Below are 19643 nucleotides of genomic sequence, written 5' to 3'. Positions count from 1 at the left end.
GGGTACCGCAAGGATCAGTGCTTGGGCCTCAGCTATTCACAATCTACATCAATGATTTGGATGAGGGGGCCAAATGCAATATATCCAGGTTTGCTGATAATACAAAGCTAGGTGGGAATGTAAATTTTGAGGAGGATGCAAGGAGCCTTCAAGGGATTACATAGGATTCCATAGGATATACGGCACAGAAACAGGCCATTTGGCACAACCAGTCCATGCCAGCGTTTATGCTCCACACAAGCCTCCTCCCGTCTTTACTCATCTAAATCTATCAGCATAACCCTCTATTCCCTTTTCCCTCATATGCTTGTCTAGCCTCCCCTTAAATGCATCCATACTATTCGCTTCAACCACTCCCTGTGGTAGCGAGTTCCACATTCTCACCACCCTCTGGGTAAAGAAGTTTCTTCTGAATTCCCTATTGGATTTCTTGGTGACTATCTTATATTGATGGCCTCTAGTTTTGCTCTTCCCCACAAGTGGAAACATTCTGCCTGTATCCACTGTATCAAAATGTTTCATAATTTTAAAGACCTCTATTAGGTCACCCCTCAGCCTTCTATTTTCAAGAGAAAAGAGACCCAGCCTGTTCATCCTTTCCTGATATGTATACCCTTGCATTTCTGGTATCATCCTTGTAAATCTTCTCTGCACCCTCTCCAGTGCCTCTATATCTTTTTTATAATATGGCGACCAGAACTGTACACAGTACTCTAAGGGGTAGATTTTCCCGAACCTATCGGGAAGAAGGCGGGACTTCCCCTTTCGGGTTTTTGACCCGCCTACTTCGACGTCCGGCCAATCCGCGTGATTTTCCTTTGATTGACCTTGTTGAGCCCGCCCAGCGGGCTCAGCAGGCCAATTAAGGGCCACCCGGCAACAGGTGACGTCACAGACTGCAATTTCATCTGTCAAGAGTTCTTGACAGATGAAATATCAGTGCCTCACAGCTGTTTGAAGCTGTGAAACACTGACACTCTGAGTTCTGACATAAGTCATTCTGCACCGACTCAGTTAGAACTCTCAGCAGCACTCAAAGCTGAAGGCTGTCACTTTTCACAGATCGCAGCCGTTCAGCTTTAAGTGCCGGGTGAGTGATGCAGCTCCTGACGGCTACAGGAAGAAAGGCTGTTAAGGTAAGTACAGGTAAGTAAAAGTTCTTTATACACTTTAGACACACCAAACACACTTACCTTTACACTCATGCACCCATCACTCACCTGAGCGCCGATATCGCGACCCCTCCAACTCCTTCAACCCGACGGCCCGCCGCTCCAACCTGGCGTGGTTTGGAGCCGTTGGGAAACCCACACGAAACCCCTCAAAATAGGGATTAGGCTAAAAACTGCCTGTTAACTACCTGTTAACAGGCAATTAATTGGCACTAATCCCTTCCCGACTGGTTTCGGCGGGTCCCAATGCGGGGCAGGTACTCGCCGCCCCTGAAACTTATGTGGGGCGGGGTTTTGGGCGGGATGGTGTCGGGACCCCCAAATTTGGGATTTCCCCCCCCCCCCCCACACGCCTGAAACCCCGCCTGACGGCTGCCCGAAAATCTAGCCCACATGTGTGGTCTAACCAAGGTTCGATACAGGTGTAGCATAACTTCCCTACTTTTCAATTCTATCCCTCTAGAAATAAACCCTAGTGCTTGGTTTGCTTTTTCTTATGGCCTTGCTAACCTGTGTCACAACCTTTAATGATTTGTGTATTAGTACTCCGAGATCCCTTTGTCCCTCTACCCCACCCAGACTCGCACCCTCCAAGTGATAAGTGACCTCCCTAATCTTGCTACCAAAATGTAATACTTCACATTTATCTGTTGAACTTCATATGCCAATTAGACGCCCATTCTGCAAGTTTATTAATGTCCTCCTGTAACTTGTTGTAGTCCTCCTCAGTATTGATATCCCGCCCAATTTGGTGTCACCCGCAAATTTAGAAATTGTGTTTTTGATTCCTATGTCTAAATCGTTAATGTAAATTGTGAACAGCAGTGGTCCCAGCACTGATCCTTATGGAACACCACTACCCAACTTCTGCCATTGTAAATAGCTGCCCTTTACTCCTACTCTCTGCCTTCTGTCCTGAAGCCAGCCAGCAATCCATTCTGCTACTTGTCCCCCGACTCCGCATTCTCTGACCTTGTTCATCAGTCTATTATGGGGTACCTCATCGAAGGCCTTTTGAAAATCCAGATAAATTACATCTACTACATTACCATTGTCTACTCTCTCTGTTACCTCTTCAAAAAATTCAATAAGGTTGGTCAAGCAAGACTTTCCCTTTTGAAATCCATGCTGACTATTCATCATTGTTATATTTTTGGTTTCTAGATGTTCTTCTATTTTCTCCTTTAGTAGGGATTCCATTATTTTTCCTGCCACCAATGTTAAGCTGACTGGTCTATAATTCCCTGGACATGTTCTATCCCCCTTCTTAAATATCGGTATTACATTAGCTATCCGCCAGTCCTCTGGCACTACACCTTTTCTAACTAATTATTAAATATGCGTAGTAATGCCTCTGCTATCTCTTCCCTAGATTCTTTTAAAATGCATCAATGCAATCCATCCAGACCAGGGGTTTTATCCTCTTTGAGTTTGATTAATTTATTTAATATATCTCCTTTTTAAATTTTAAATGCACTTTTCTCATTACTAATCTCATCATCCAATGTTATATCCATCTGTTCTATCTCCCTGGTAAATACTGAAGCAAAATAATTCTTCAATATTTCTGCCATCTCTCTATCATGACCTGTGGTACTATCCTGACTATCCCTTAATGGCCCTATTCCAATCCCAACCTTCCTTTTTTAATTGATGTGCCTATAAAATATTTTACTATTTTGTTTTATGGTCCTTGATAATTTAATTTCATAGGTCCTTTTTGCCTTCCTAATTGTTTTTTTGACTTTTCTTCTAATCTTTTCGTATTCTCTCTTCTCATGCACTCCCCTGCTGTCTGTGTACTTAAGGTATGCCTCTTTCCTTATCCTCAATTGTTCCCTTATGGCTTTATTCATCCATCGAGTCTCATTATTGTTTAGTTTGTTCTTTCCTTTTAGCGGAATATATTTTTCCTGTACTCTGTTGAATACCATTTCAAATGTTTCCCACTGCTGTTCTACATCGCTGTTTGCTAATATTGTTGCCCATTTTTTCCCCCAAGTTCTATTCTCAGCCCCTCAAAATCAGCTTTTCTCCAATCTATGAACCTGGTTTTCATCATACTTATATCCTTCTCAATTATCATCTTAAAACATACTAGATTATGGTCACTATTGCCTATATGTTCCCTACCTTTACTTTTCTTATCTGCTCTGGTTCATACCCCATTACTAGATCCAATATCGAACCCTCCCTTGTTGGGCTTTTTACATACTGAGTTAGAAAGGAGTTCTGTACACATTGTAGGAACTCAAATCCCTTATCCCCTTTTGTCTTCTGTCCAATTAATATCGGGGTAGTTGAAATCCCCCATGATCATTATTCTATGTTTTTTACTCATTTCCCTAATTTGTCTGCATATTTCTTCCTCCACCTCCCTTCCACTATTAGGTGGTCTGTAAACTATGCCTATTTGTGTGATTGATCCTTTATTATCTTATGTCTCTATCCATATGGATTCTATTTTTGTCTTGCTGATATCTGCATCACTTTTTTCTACTGCCATTATGTTATTCCTAATAAGTACAGCTACTCCACCTCCCCTTTTTCCCTTCCTACTTTTTCTAAATATGTTATGCCCTGCAATGTTTAATTCCCAGTCCTGATTATTCTGTAACCATGCCAGCCCTGGGGAGGCGGGTATGGAGGCAGGACTGCCGGGAAAATGGCAGAATTTGGGGGTGGGTGCCCAACCTGCCTCCATTCCATCTTGCCAGGAGGCGGGTAGCCGTCCCGTGCCGGGTCCCGTCTCCTTGGAGGCGGGAAGGGATTAAAGCCAATTAACTGCCTGTTAACAGGGAGTTAACAGGCAGAAAATAAGCTTATCACCATTTTGCCCACACAAGTGCGGGCTTCCTGAAGGCTCCGAACCCCGCCAGGGTCACCCGAGGCGAGTAGTGGGTCGCGGGGGGGGGGGGGTGCAAAAGTGTGCTGTGAAAGTAAGTGATGGGTGCAAGCGTGGAGAGGTGAGTATCTGAGGTAAGTGGAAAGTGTTAGAAAAAGTGTACTTACTTTTGTTTCTTCCTGCAGGCTTCAGTCGGCAGGTATGCGGAGAGTCTCGCACCTCCGCAGTAGAGATGACAGATGGCAGCTGCATTCTCCAATGCAACAACCATCTCATTTCTGCAAAAGAAAGAGGTTTGATGTGGTCTTGAATTCAAGACCTCATCAAACTACAGAGAATGTCACTGTTTGACAGCTTCACAGGGCTGTCAAACGATGACAATTCATCTGTCAAAAATTTTGAAACATCATACGTTGATGTTCTCTGCAACCGGCTTTCCCTTAATTGGCCTACTAAGCCCGCTGGGCGGGCTTAAGAAGGTCAATCAAGGGAAAATAGCGTGGGTTGGCTAGAAGTTGATGGAGGTGGGGCTGAAACCCGACAAGTGGGAGTCCCGCCTCCAAAAGCTCCCATTGGCAAAATCACTCCCCACGTCTCAGTGATCCCGACTATGTCTGCTTCCTCTCAACATACGATTGCCTCCAGCTCCCCTGTTTCATTATGGACACTGTGTGCATTGCTGTACAGACAATTTAACTCATTTTTAATAGGATTTCCTCTCACTTTATGTTTAACCATCTTTTTAGACTCCTGTTCTATAACTCTATTTATTCCCTTGCCATGAATGTCCTCCCTTACTTTATTCTTTCCTGTGCTCTCTTTTCCTGTCTTGTTTATATTTAGGTTGGTTACGTTTCTTGTAGATCCCTCCCCCTATCTTACTAGTTTAAAGCCTTTGCCACTTCCCGATTTACCCTTTCCGCTCGGACACAGGTCCCATCCCGGTTCAGGTGGAGCCTGTCCCATTGTTACAGCTCCTTCCTCTCCCAGAACTGGCGCCATTGTCCCATGAAAAGGAATCCCTCTTTCTCACACCAGACCTTTAGCCACATGTTAATTCAAGAGGATATAGACAGGCTAAGTGAGTGGGCAAGAACATGGCAAATATCATGTGGAGAAATGTGAAGTTATCCACTTTGGAAGGAAAAATAGAAAAGCAGAGTATTTTTTAAATGGTGAGAGATTGGGAGATGATGGTGTTGAAAGGGACCTGGGTGTCCTTGTACATGAATCACTGAAAGTTAACATGCAGGCGCAGCAAGCCTTTATTACAAGAGGATTTGAGTATAAGAGTAAAGACGTCTTACTGCAATTATATAGGGTCCTGGTGAGACCACACCTGGAGTATTGTGTACAGTTTTGGTCTCCTTACCTAAGGAAGGATATACTTGCCATAGAGGGAGTGCAACAAAGGTTCACCAGACTGATTCCTGGGATGGGGGGATTGTCCTGTGAGGGCAGATTGAGTAGACTAGGCCTATATTCTCTAGAGTTTAGAAGAATGAGAGGTGATCTCATTGAAAAATACAAAATACTTACAGGGCTTGACAGGGAAGATGCAGGGAGGATGTTCCCCCTGGCTGGGGAGTCTAGAGCCAGGGGTCACAGCCTCAGAATAAGGGGTCGGCCATTTAGGACCGAGATGAGGAGAGATTTCTTCACTCAGAGGGTGGTGAATCTTTGGCATTCTCTACCCCAGAGGGCTGTGGAGGCTCAGTCATTGAGTGTATTCAAGACAGAAACCGATAGATTTTTGAATATTAAGGGAATCACGGGATATGTGGTAGTGCAGGAAAGTGGAGTGGAGATAGAAGATCAGCCATGATCTTATTGAATGACGGAGCAGGCTGAGGGGGCCAAATGGCCTACCCCTGCTCCTATTTCTTATGTTCTTATATAATGATGTATATGTATTGGAGAGCAAACATAGTATGCTAGAAACAAAAAATGTTGGGAATGCAACATATTTGTAATAAGAATAGATGAGTAATTGTTTTGGGCATGGCCCTTCTTCAGAATAACGATATGCTTGTTCAGGTTAACACAAGCAAGGGCTACAAAAACATTCTTAAAGCTTCCAATTTTGATTGATTTGCAGCCAACCATGTGAATTAGCATCTCTGTAAGGAGATCCTTTACAGTTTGTATCACTAAATAACTATTATTTAGTATTATTGTACTTATACTTTGATAGCAAATAGTCATTACTTATAGATCTTTGTGATTGAAAGCTTTACATTGAATAATGTTATTTTTCCTTCAAAACAGAAAGGAAGCGAAAAGTTAATTGGGATACTCCTAGACGTCGAAAGACAAAAAGGATCACCGGCAGTAAGTTTTAGACCGAGGAAACACTTCAATGATGTTTCAGCTTTCTTTTAGAAAAAGCCATTTTCTTTTTTTTGGCGTCAGAAGTTGCCTCAGCCCACACTTGAGCAATGTCCCCACCCATGCTAATCAGAGGAACATGAAGTTCTGGCGATGATGGCTGCCAGAGGATGGGTGTTCTTACTTATACTTTACTCATCAAAATAATAGGGTTCACAAAATTAAATGTCACATGTCACAGATTTATTAAGCATACAATAATAATTATTAATAATAATTAATCATACATCTAACAGCAGCACATATGGCAAAACCTTGCGGGTTTTTAGCAGGACAATGTCCCAAACTCCTCCATCACCATCCCTGAGTATGTCCTGTGCCACCGGCAGGACAGACCCACCAGGGGTGGCGGCACAGTGGTATACAGGCGGGAAGGAGTGGCCCTGGGACTCCTCAACATTGTCTCCGGACCCCATGAAGTCCCGTGGCTTCAAGTCAAGCATCGTCAAGGAAACCTCCTGCTGATTACCACCTACCGCCCTCCCTCAGCTGATGAATCAGTATCCCTCCATGTTGAACACCACTTGGAAAAAGCACTGAGAGTAGCAAGGGGACACAATGTACTCTGGGTGGGGGACTTCAATGTCCATCACCAAGAGTGGCTCGGTAACACCACTACTGACCGAGCTGGCTGAGTTCTGAAGGACATAACTGCCAGTCTGCGCCTGCGACAGGTGGTGAGAGAACCAACACGAGGGAAAAACCTACTTGACCTCGTCCTCACCAATCTACCTGTCGCAGATGCATCTGTCCATGACAGTATTGACAGTGACCACCGCACAGTCATTGTGGAGACGAAGTCCTGTCTTCACACTGAGGACACCCTCCATCGTGTTGTGTGGCACTACCACCGTGCTAAATGGGATCGATTCAGAACAGATCTAGCAGCTCAAAACTGGACATCCAGGAGGCGCTGTGGGCCATCAGCAGCAGCAGAATTATATTCCACCATAATCCGTGACCTCATGGTCCGGCATATCCCTCACACTACCATTACCACCAAACCAGGGGGCCAACCTTGGTTCAATAAGGAATGTAGAAGAGCATGCCAGGAGCAGCACCAGGCATACCTAAAAATGAGGTGCCAACCTGGGGAAGCTGCAACACAGGACTACATGCATGCTAAAAAGTGGAAGCAGCATGCCATAGACAGGGCTAAGCGATCCCACAATTAACGGATCAGATCAAAGCTCTGCAGTCCTGCCACATCCAATTGTGAAATGTGGTGGACCATTAAACAACTAATGGGAGGAGGAGGCTCCATGAATATCCCCATCCTCAATGATGGTGGAGCCCAGCGCGTGAGTGCAAAAGTCAAGGCTGAAGCGTTTGCAAACAACTTCAGCCAGAAGTGCCGAGTGGATGATCCATATCAGCCTCCTCCTGAGGTCCCCACCATCACAGAAGCCAGTCTTTAGCCAATTCGATTCACGCCACGTGATATCAAGGAACGGCTGAGCGCACTGGATACAGCAAAGGCTATGGGCCCCGACAACATCCCGGCTATTGTGCTGAAGACTTGTGCTCCAGAACTAGCCGCGCCTCTAGCCAAGCTGTTCCAGTACAGCTACAACACTGGCATCTATCCGACAATGTGGAAAACTGCCTAGGATTGTCCTGTCCACAAAAAGCAGGACAAATCCAACCCGGCCAACTACCGCCCCATGAGTTTACTCTCAATCATCAGCAATGTGATGAAAGGTGTCATCGACAGTGCTATCAAGCGGCACTTTCTTACCAAAAACCTGCTGACTGATGCCCAGTTTAGGTTCTGCCGAGACCACTCTGCTCCCGACCTCATTACAGCCTTGGTCCAAACATGGATAAAGGAGCTGAATTCCAGAGGTGAGGTGAGTGTGACTGCCCTTGACATCAAGGCAGCATTTGACCGAGTGTGGCATCAAGGAGTCCTAGTAAAACTGAAGTCAATGGGAATCGGGGGGGAAAACACTCCACTGGCTGGAGTCATACCTAGCACAAAGGAAGATGGTTGTGGTGGTTGCAGGTCAATCATCACAGTCCCAGGACATCGCTGCAGGAGTTCCTCAGGGCAGTGTCCTAGGCCCAACCATCTTCAGCTGCTTCATCAATGACCTTCCCTCCAACATAAGGTCAGAAATGGGGATGTTCGCTGATGATTGCACAGTGTTCAGCGCCATTCACAACTCCTCAGATAATGAAGCAGTCCATGCCCGCATGCAACAAAACTTGGACGACGTTCAGGCTTGGGCTGATAACTGGCAGGTAACATTCGCACCACAGAAGTGCCAGGCAATGACTATCTCCAACAAGCGAGAGTCTAACCACCTCCCCTTGACATTCAATGGCATTACCATCACTGAATCCCCTACCATCAACCTCCTGGGGGGTCACCATTGACCAGAAACTTAACTAGACCAGCCACATAATTACTGTGGCAATAACAGCAGGTCAGAGGCTAGGTATTCTACAGCGAGTGTCTCACCTCCTGACTTCCCAAATCCTTTCCACCATCTACAAGGCACAAGTAAGGAGTGTGATGGAATACTCTCCACTTGCCTGGATGAGTGCAGCTCCAACAACACTCAAGAAGCTCGACACCATCCAGGACAAAGCAGCCCGCTTGATTGGCACCCCATCCACCACCTTAAACATTCACTGTCTCCACTACTGGCGTACCGTGGCTGCAGTGTGTACCATCTACACGATGCACTGCAGCAACTAGCCAAGGCTTCTTCGGCTGCACCTCCCGAACCCACGACCTCTTCCACCTAGAAGGACAAGGGTAGCAGCCGCATGTGAACACCACCACCTCCAAGTTCCCCTCCAGGTCACACACCATCCTGACTTAGAAGTATATCGCTGATCCTTCATCGTCGCTGGGTCAAAGTCCTGGCACTCCCTACTGTGGGAGTACCTTCACCACTCGGACTGCAGTGGTTCAAGAAGGCGGCTCACCACCACCACCTTCTCAAGGGCAATTAGGGATGGGCAATAAATGCTGGCCTTGCCAGTGACGTCCACATCCCATAAATGAATTTTAAAAAATTCACACTTGTTACAGTTCCGAGCTTGGTATACAGGTTGATCAGATCATAATCAAATTCCAAATTCGCTGTTCTAACATCCACTTTTTATGCCTTTTTTTCACCCCTTCTACATGACAAATCACATGTGTTCTGCATGATCAAATACAACTCCTTATAAGTTGAACTTTAATGAGCATATATGTATATAAAATAAAGCAAGCCTAACTTATGATTACTGTATAACATTAGCAGACTTCAAGACAGGCTGATTAACCCTTTCTTTATAATGACAACTTCTAATGCACTGCTTCAGTCTAAATTTGTGAGTAATGGGAAAATTTGCCCTCTTGACTTTATTACAGTAGGGCCCCAATGGCACCAATTGATTTCCAATACCATGCAAAATTTCCATTCTTCATCTGTGAGGCCCTCAATTTCCATGGTTTTTTTGGCATGCAAGTGCTGTGGTAGGCTTGGGAAACACTCTGGGACCTGGCGTATCTTGGGGAAAGATCTCCCAGGCCAGTATCATTGACCCCAGCCTGGGATCTGTTGGTAGGCTGAAAGAAAGACTTTCATTTATATAGCGCCTTTCACGACTTCAGTACGTCCCAAAGCGCTTTGCCGCCAGTGAAGTACTTTACCGGTATTCCAGCTGAGAGGAGGCATTCTGACAGGCCTGCTGGCTCGTGGAAGTGGAGCCCACCTGGTGACCCAGGCCTGGGATTCCACCTGGACCTCCAAAATTTGCCTCAAAACTTTTTTTTTACTATTCTGTGTCAGTGGCAGCTGCATCTTGGATATGCTTTTTAGTGTCGCTTGTTTCAGCTCCCCTGTAATGGTGCGATCTAAGATGCACTCAGTACGATGGGTGTCTGAAAAATGCAGGTTAGGAAACCTCTTGCTCACTCTGGAGTGCCCGGTGGGGTCACTGGTGGGTGCACCCTTGCACGTACAGGTTCTCTGATATTTAATGGCGCTTTGAAGCAGAAGTAAGGTCATGTATACATCTGCTATGGGAATGCTCCATGGTTGTACCAGGATATTTGCATAGATAAGACATTGAAGCTATATCTTTCTTTTTGCTTAATATTGGGTGACCCTGGAGACCCCATAGTACTGATATGGCCTCTGGAAACACTAAACAAATTATTTCTTCTCTCTTAGTTCATAAGAACCCAATGGTTAAAATATGGAAGAAAAGAGTTTCCCATGAACCAAATTTGCCACGGCCTGTCATCAAATTAATGCCCAGTGATAGTGCAGCAACCTGTAGATATGGTGAGTAAAAATCTTACAGCAAAGAACTCATAGATGGCTGCTGGGAAAAGAATGCTTGTCTGGGATCAGATGACTGGATATTCTTGTCCAATTCTTTGTTTCCCTCCATATTATTTTGTTGCAAAATAGCTACCAACCTGCTACACTAATAGACTAGTCATGTTACTGGCTAATTTTGGTATACAATGGTCTTATTAAGTTGAACTCAACATAGACACTAAATGCATACTTGACTGATTATTTATGAAAGAACCTCTAACCTGTTTACCTTTTTAACTTTCTTTTCAAACCAATCAAAATCTTAAATAAAAAAACAGTTGGGGAGAAATTGGCTAACCCCCGAAAAGGGGCGTGGGGATTGCGGTACGTGATTAACCTGTGCCCATTTATGCATTGCAGGCAGCACAATAAATTCTGCTGCCTGCTACTTTACATGATTGCTACGGACAGCCAGTGCTACCCGTACTGTTGTTTGCACGTATCAGCAGGGGGCCCGATATCGTGAGTGGCTAGCGCTACTTAAAGGCAGCCTGCACCTATTAAAGGGGACGTGTATTGTGGCTGCAAGAAGTGGTGGGAGTCATTTGAAAACTGAAACCGTGCTCTGATACTTTGAGCAATGGCTTAACATGCGAGAGAGCGTGCACCAAGGTAGTCACACATTGCACTGGAGGGCTTGGTGGAAGAGGTGGAAAGAGGAATAGATGTCCTGTATCCGCAGGGGGAATGGAGGCCTCTCAGGCAGTGGGAACAAGTAGCGGAGGTCAATGCCAGGAGTGTTGCTCCAAGAACATGGATGCAGTACAGGAAGAAGTTTAACAATCTCACATGAGTTGTCAAGGTCAGTGAGTTCATCTTCAAATGGCATACCCTACCAAATGCACCACTAGCCTCATCCACTGCTCAATTCACTACACCCCCATCACCCACCTACCAACAATCTCTATCAATCAGGACTCAACCCTTCAATTCATATGCTTTACCTTACCCTCACTTAGCACTATTGCAAACCTTGCACCCACAACTCATAGTTCGCACACACTGGCAGCTATTCAACCATGACAGCCACATCACCCAAACATAGGACACCCACTGATACACTTCTCTCTTTCTTGCAGGAGAAGGGGCCACACAACCGGAGGCAGCCACAAAAAACTGGAGGAGTACAAGAGCATGTTTTAACCCCCACGGAGGAGACAGTGCTGGCCATCATGAGAAGAGGCATCGCTGAGGCTGTGTCCACTGGCGGAGCTGAAGCAATCGATGCTGAGGGTATCTGCATAACTAATCCTCCATCTCTTCTCCCACTTCTCCCTCATCCCTCAATCTCTTCTGGCTTATAAACTGAAGATGGTATAAGCATGCACTTCTTACTTTCTCCTCTACCCTCACCACAACCCAACCCTTGTCCCTTTTTTATTTCATATACCCAAGAAATGGAACCTTCCCAGTCAGTGGGGAAAGAGGAAGAAGACAGTGAAGATGAAGAGACACTGTCACTCGATCTTATAGTCGTAGCCAGCAGCTCGGATATTGACACTGCGCAGATTTTATAGGGTAGGATAAAGGAGGGATCTGCACATGGTGAGACACCAGGCACAGGTGCTCAGGGGCCAAGGTGGTGGTGGGGCGGGGGGGGGCTGGTGGCAGGGTGGCAGGCAGGAAGGATTGTACAGGTGCCAGCTCGTTGGAGGGCAAGGTCACACACTAGTTCTACTACAGAGGACTCAGATGAAGATTCGATGGGCCAGGCTACAGAAGAAGGCTGATGGATGTAAATAACCAAATGCTTAATACACTGGAAAGTCTGCCAGAAAGCCTGCGCTCAGTGTCAAGGAGCATGGAGGACTCGAGCACCAATTTGGCACAGGCTTTTGCACAGACCATGGACCTCATCCTTTCCAACGTGGAATGGGTGGTCACCTCCATCAGCACACCTGTGGAACCCACCATGATGCAGCGTCTGATGGCCGATGTCACAGCTTCCATTGCAGCACAAATAGCTTACACATCACAGGTCTGAGTGGAAGCTCAGACTGTTGCCTTGCAAGCTCAGGATATCACTGTGCAAAGGGGCTTCCAGGGCATCACAGCAGTCCATCAATCTGCTCTACAACGGATCAGTAGGATTGCCAAGGTCCTGCCCCAGGAGAATGGCATTGGCTCCATGGAGCACGAACCTGCTTTCCTCTCTCAGGATGACAGCATTTGTGCTCCTACCCTTGCCACTCTGCTAGTGCCCTTTCTGTTGCCTGTCAGCCAGCCAGCTCACACTGCTGCAGCCCAGGCCGAAATGGTGCAGTCTGAAGCCGGGCATTCGAGGCCCAGAACTGCTTGAGGTTGCCCTCCAAGGCCATCTGCAGTCTCCTCAATTGGAGGTCAGCAGCCTTCCACCACACATGCTGTAGCCACTGGGGTAGCAGCTCCTAGGAACACTAGGAGAGACAAGGTCACACAGAAGACAGGCACTAAGGAATGCACAAGGGTGATTTATTTTTGTATGCATTGGGCAGGATTTTCATTGGGCCGTGGAGGTGGGATTGGAGGCGTGTGGGGGGTTAAAATCTCAAAATCAGGGGGCACGAACCCATCCTGCCCCCAACCCACCTCCATGCCAGTTTCAAAGGAGGCGGATACCTGACCTGTGCTGGGACCCGCGTCCCCGAGGCGGGAAGGGGATTAGTGCCAATTAACTGCCTGTTAACAGGTAGTTAAAAGGCAGTTTTTAGCCTAATCCCTATTTTTATTGGGATTCCCGACGGCTCCAAACCACGCCAAGTTAGTGAGGCGGACCGTCGGGCTGAAGGGCTTGGAGGGTTCGAGATGTCCGGTGTTCAGGTGAGTGATGGGTGCATGAGTTCAGAGGTAAGTGTGTTTGGTGTGTGTAAAGTGTTTAAAGAAGTTTTACTTATATTTACTTACATTTACAGCCTTCCTTCCTTCAGGTCTCGGGAGTCCCTCATCTCACCGGCACAGAAAGCAGAATGGCTGCGAGCTGTCAAAAGTTGCAGCATTCAGCTTTCTGTTCTGGAGAGATCTCTAAATCAGCCTGAGAGGAAGGAATTAACTCAGAGTACAGATTGTCAGTGTTTGACAGCTTCAAACAGCTGTCAAACGCTGATATTTCATCTGTCAAAAGGTCTTGACAGATGAAATATCAATCTGTGACGTCACCTGTTGCCGGGTGGCCCTTAATTGGCCTGCTGAGCTCGCTGGGTGGGCTCAACAAGGTTAATCAAGTCAAAATCGCGTGGGTTGGCCACAACTCGATAGAGGCAGGACTACAACCCCGAAAGTTGTACTCCCGCCTCCTACACACCTCCTCAATCAAAATCCAGCCCATTATGTCATGGTTGAATTTATAAATTTGGATTGATATGTGCATTTTCTGGTGGGTTTTATTTTTATGTTGTCTGAAGGAGAACGATGCGATGGTCAGTGATAGAGGAAAGGTAAGGAGTGTGGGACTGTTAGTGAATGGGGAGGTGTGGTTGAGGTTACTGGTGTTGCTCATTAATTATTTCATCACATAGAGCCTGGGCAGAAAGGTGCCCAGAACTGCTCACAGTACTCCAGGTGTGGTCTAAGCAGGGCTTTGTATAGCTGCAGCATAGCTTCTACCCCCTCTAGTCCTCTGGATATAAAGGCTAGCATTCCATTAGCCTTTTTGATTATTTTTCTATACCTATTCATGACATTTTAATGATCTTTGTACCTGGACCCACAAGGCTCTTTGGACCTCCACTGTTTTTAGCTTTTCACCATTTAGAAAGTACCTTGTTCGATCCTTTTTAGGTCCAAAGTGGATGACCTCACATTTGATGTAATGTTTCCCTGACTGACCTGTTTGGACACCATTCACACCTTTGACTGCTGTGATTATCTCTCTGCCGAGGTGTGATAAATGGCAGTTGGAAAGGTTACCTGTAAACATCTGACATGATTCTCTGACTATATAAGCTGTGTCTTTATGCATTTCTCCACTTCACCTGAAGAAGGAGCAGCGCTCCGAAAGCTTGTGATTTCAAATAAAGCTGTTGGACTATAACCTGGTGTTGTGTGACTTCTTACATTTGACCTCACATTTGCCTACATTGAAATTAATTTGCCACAGTTTTGCCCATTCACTTAATCTATCGATATCCCTTTGTAATTTTATGCTTTCATCTACACTGCCTACAATGCCGCTGTGTCATCGGCAAACTTGGATTTGTGGCTTTCTATGCCATCATCTAAGCCGTTAATAAGTCGCTCTTAAACATTATAGTCAAGTATCATAGACTTACTAAGCATGCAGTACATGCAATAGTACTTAAACCTACACTTGAAATGTAGTCCTTACAATCACATCTGATGATGTTTGGTTGGGGACTCAAATGTGTTACAGGTCTGAGCTCAGTATCTTAGGCCTTTACAAATCTAAATACACATTACAACTTGCCACCTTTATACATTTCTCTTGCCCCCTCTACATGACAATCCACACTTTTCTGCATTACATGATTATACAAAAGTTAAAATACAACTCCATATAAGGATAATCAACTGCCTTATCAGTAACTTTAGTTTTCCTTAATTAGCAAGCTCTTTTTCCATTGAGCTAACAAGTAACTCCCTTATGTTATTTTATTGATAGTTTCACTCTTGTTCCATATAATTGCTATTCTACCAAGTGAAACATTTAATTCTAAGTCTGACGGTACCAGCCACTATAGAAACCCCAATGAAATTGGATAACATATACCCAGATGTTTTTCTTTGCCAAACTAACTTTAAATTGTCTTATACTTCCTTGCTTAACCTTGCTTAACAGGCAACAGTTAAAGGTTGACATTACTACAATATAAAGAGAAATCAATAATAGGCAGCACCTGTAGAGAGAGAAACAGAGTTAACGTTAACCTTTGCAACAAAGTCACCACTGCAGCAGCTCACCGCAACTAGGGATGGGCAATAAATGTCGGCCTTGCCAGTGACGCCTGCATCCCAGGAATGAATAAAAATAAATTATGTTTCTATCTCGGTGTATTCTATTACGCAGATCCCTAACCATTGGTTTTACATAACATATCATCAAAGGGAGTGATGCTAGAGTATTGTGTCGAACAGAAGGCCAAAGAGTAGACAGTAGAGAGTTTGAAATTGCAGTTGTAAGTGACTATGGGGAGAGAATTTTTCAGTGGCAACACAGAAAGAACTGAGGTTGGAAGGAGGAAGGGATATAAGTGATAAGTGATACAAAGAAGTGATTAGCCTTGTCTGTGATTGCGATGATGGGAATTGAGGCCACATGAGATGACATGGCTGAAAGCGTGGCCGTGACTATGGGTAAGAGAGTTTATATGGAGGAAGAGGTTAAGGGAGGACAGGAGGACAGTGAATTCAGAGGAGAGAGGAAAGGTGAGATGGAGGTTGAAATCACCGATGTTGAAATTAGTGTAGAGTCTAAGGGCAGAAATGAGTGAGGATATCTCGATGTGGGACCTGGGTGAGGCTTGGTGGACGATAAAGAACGAGCATATCCAAGGAGAGGCAAGGGGGTGATGCTCAATGGAGGAGAAGGTGCCAAAGGAGTAGGGAGAGAGGCCAAGGTGAGATTTAGTGATAAGGCCACACTGTAACCATGGCATTTTGGGCGCAACTGGTGGTGGATACTATAGCCAGGCAGGGGGGTTTCTGTAAGGGGCAAGGTGTTACAACCTGTGAAACAAGTTTCCATCAAGGTCATGAAGTCAATGCAATCACCCACAGTGAGGTCCTGGTTTTCAAGTGAATGGACATTCTGGAGAAAGATGCAGAGAGGGGCACTGATTGTTGATTCACTGGCAGAGTCCAGAGGGATGAGCAGATCAGGAAGGAGGTAGTTGAGAATAGCACCAGGCAGGAGTGCTGGCGGGAAGATCGGTGAAAGAGGAGGATGGGGCAGTTGTGATTACTTCTCGTTTCACCATTCAGTTTTAACTGCTCATCTGCCTGGTTTCTGACGAGCGGGGGAAGTTAAAATTCCTACCATGGAAAGATGAGTGCAGGTAGAGCCAATGATTAAAAAAAACTCAGAGGTACTGATATGGAGCCAAGGCTGACACAGTCACTGAGGCTATGGAAATAATTTGGCACCAGGGCAGGCAGAGGTAATGGCACTGGAACAAAATTCAAAGATTCAGACATATGGGGGCAGTGGACCTTAGAGGCAAGAGGGGTAGAAAAAACGTTTCATCCACAAATGTACAAGCATTTGTCAAGTACAGCAAGCAGGGGCTGGAGCAGATTTAGAGGAACTTGCCATATGCCTCTTGCATGGGATCAGTAACTGGGACACTGGAGAGGAAAGTGGACAGCACCAGCCGTGGCAGGGGGACTGTTAATGCAACTCTTAATCTTGGAATTGGGGAATTTAATGTTAAATGTTGTCAAAAGTGTGACCAAAAATCTTGACAATGGGAAGTAAGGTTTTTGGACAGGAAGTGCACATCTTACACGTGCTTCTTAAGAAGACAGAGGCTTTACTTAAGTGCTTCCATTTTCTGTCAACAGGGGGAAGTAGTCAAGAGGCGAGTGGTAAGTTCAAGAGCGAGGAAATATGTATATTAATATTCAAGAATTTTTTTTACAAATCAGCATATAGATTTCATTGAGAATGTGCAAAGATTCATTTGGGTATTTCTTATTTTCTGTCAACAGCGAGGTCACAGCAGGAAGAAGAAAGGGAAAGATTTCTACAATGTAAGAATGAGGAAATGTGTAAATTTGATAGTTGTGAACTATTTTATGAATAAAACAAGTATTTAGGTGTCATAGATGATGTGCAAAGGTTGTTCTGACTATTTCTTACTTTCTATCAACAGTGAAGCGACTCCAGGAGGAAGAAGATAGGCGAGAAGTAGAACGAGGTAAGTTCAAGAATGAGGAAATGTGTGAATTAATATTCAAGAATTCTTTTTTCAATTAAAATCAGTATTTAGATTTCAATGAGGATGTGCAAAGATTGATTTGCGTATTTCTTATTTTCTGTCAACAGTGAAGCTCCTCCAGCATGAGCAAAGACGAAGTAAGATCATGAATGAGGAAATATGTAAATTTGATAGTTGTGAACATTTTTTAATGAATAAAACCAGTATTTAGGTGTCATGGATGATGTGCAAAAAATGACCTGAGCATTTCTTATTCTTTATCAACAGTGAGGGAAATGCAAGAGGAACAAGGCAAGTTCTAGAATAAGGAAGGATGTAATTTGAAAGTTCCAGGCCACTGCACATGACAGTAGTTCAGGGCAGTGAATGCAGATGCAGGACAGTGGTACAAGGCACTGCACAGAGAGTAGTGCAAGGTAGTGTATGGGGTGGTGGTATAGGACAATGTACATGACAGATTGAACTACATGGAAATTACAACACGGAAATAAGACGTTTGGCCCAACCAGTCCATGTTGGTGTTTATTCCCCATATGAGCAGTAGTCTTAATCCTATTTGCCCATGCTGTCCCCATGTCCCTTTATACCCCTTTCCTTCAACCACCTATCTAACCTATTTTTAAATATTAACATGGTCGCTGCTTCACTCACTATCTCTGGTAATGCATTCTATAGCCTCAGTGTAAAACATATTCTCCTACTCTCAGTCCTAAATCTCTTATGATTAATTTATTTCTATGTCACCTCATTTTAGATCCCTGAATCACTAGAAATATTCTATCTACACTGTCAAATCATCTTGTAATCAGCTATGTTCTTTTGACAACAGCCTCAAACAAGCACTGATACATTGGTACATTTGATGTGGTACTGGGTACTACACGTGGCAGTGATACCGCATCGTGGCACAGGGCAGTAAGTTCAGGGCAGTGAAATAGGACAGTGGTAAGGGGCACTGCACAGGGCAGTAGAATTGGGCAGTGGTAAAGTGACTGAAAAGGCCAGTGGAATGGGGCAGTGGTAATAGGACTGCACAGGGCAGTGGAATGGGGCAGTGGTAATAGGACTGCACAGTGCAGTGGAATGGGCAGTGGTAAAGGGATCTTAACGGGGCAATGGAATGGGAGCAGCGGTAAAGGACACTGCACATGACAGTAGTACAGGACAGTGGAAAGGGGAAGTGATACAGGGCTCAGCACAGGGCAGTGGAATGGAGCAGTGGTACATAGGAGTGCTCAGGGTAGTGGTGCAAGGAAAGGGTACAAGGCACTGCTCAGGGCAGTGATAGAGGGGAATGATGCAGACCATTGCACAGAGCAGTTACAGGACATTCCTGCTCCAAAACAGTTGTTCTGTTGAGGGGTCACCTAATGGTTTGATATAAACTCTGAGCACTTTCTGGATACTTATTAAATTGAATTGCATCTTTTCGCTTCTCCGCAGCATATTTTATTTGTTATTGACTGATTAATATTTCTGTCAACAGAACGTTTGGCAAATGAAGAAAAAGAATTCCTCAGACAACGTAAGTATTCAAAAGATCAAGGAATTGAACTGGAGTATATTAAAGCTGTTTTTATAACTGTTTCAGTTGAACAGTGCCCTTGTAATACAGGGCATTGCTGTGTCAAAACTCTACTCAAAATGGCTCCATGCTGGTTTGATGCCGTAAAGTATGAGACTGAAGCTTGTTACAGCAACCCATAACATTCAGTTACAGCTGAAGTTTTGTGCACTGTCAGCAACCATTAGAACATTAGGCGTCAGGCACACAAACAGCCTGACATAGTCACACTCACAGAATCATACCTTTCAGCCAACATCTCAGACTCCTCCATCACCATCCCTGGGTATGTCCTGTCCCCCCAGCAGGACAGACCCACCAGAGGTGGCAGCACTATGGTATACTGTTGGAAGGTGTGGCCCTCAACATTGACTCTGGACTCCATGAAGTCTCATGGCATCAGGTCAAACATGGGCACGGAAACCTCCTGCTGATTACCACCTACCGCCCTCCCTCAGCTGATGAATCAGCACT

At 45.0% G+C, this 19643-nt stretch overlaps 1 protein-coding gene across 5 annotated transcripts in view; it reads left to right on the top strand.

The window, feature by feature from the left end:
* LOC147116898 (uncharacterized) overlaps nucleotides 1–19643 on the top strand; it is a 347723-nt gene that overhangs the window by 125910 nt on the left and 202170 nt on the right. For all 5 annotated transcript variants that reach the window (XM_085987340.1, XM_085987341.1, XM_085987339.1 and 2 more), the window contains exons 10-17: nucleotides 6286–6348; nucleotides 10581–10694; nucleotides 17229–17252; nucleotides 17376–17417; nucleotides 17540–17584; nucleotides 17713–17742; nucleotides 17873–17896; nucleotides 19092–19130. In XM_085987340.1, the coding sequence (XP_085843466.1) occupies nucleotides 6286–6348; nucleotides 10581–10694; nucleotides 17229–17252; nucleotides 17376–17417; nucleotides 17540–17584; nucleotides 17713–17742; nucleotides 17873–17896; nucleotides 19092–19130 (381 nt within the window). The remainder of the gene's footprint in view (nucleotides 1–6285; nucleotides 6349–10580; nucleotides 10695–17228; nucleotides 17253–17375; nucleotides 17418–17539; nucleotides 17585–17712; nucleotides 17743–17872; nucleotides 17897–19091; nucleotides 19131–19643) is intronic.

This window comes from Somniosus microcephalus, chromosome 5, assembly GCF_052327205.1.
Source record: "Somniosus microcephalus isolate GS21.2 chromosome 5, FLI_Smic_1.0, whole genome shotgun sequence".
NCBI lineage: Eukaryota > Metazoa > Chordata > Chondrichthyes > Squaliformes > Somniosidae > Somniosus > Somniosus microcephalus.
The sequence above is the reverse complement of the archived record's forward strand: the minus strand, read 5'-3'. Positions and strand labels throughout refer to the sequence as shown.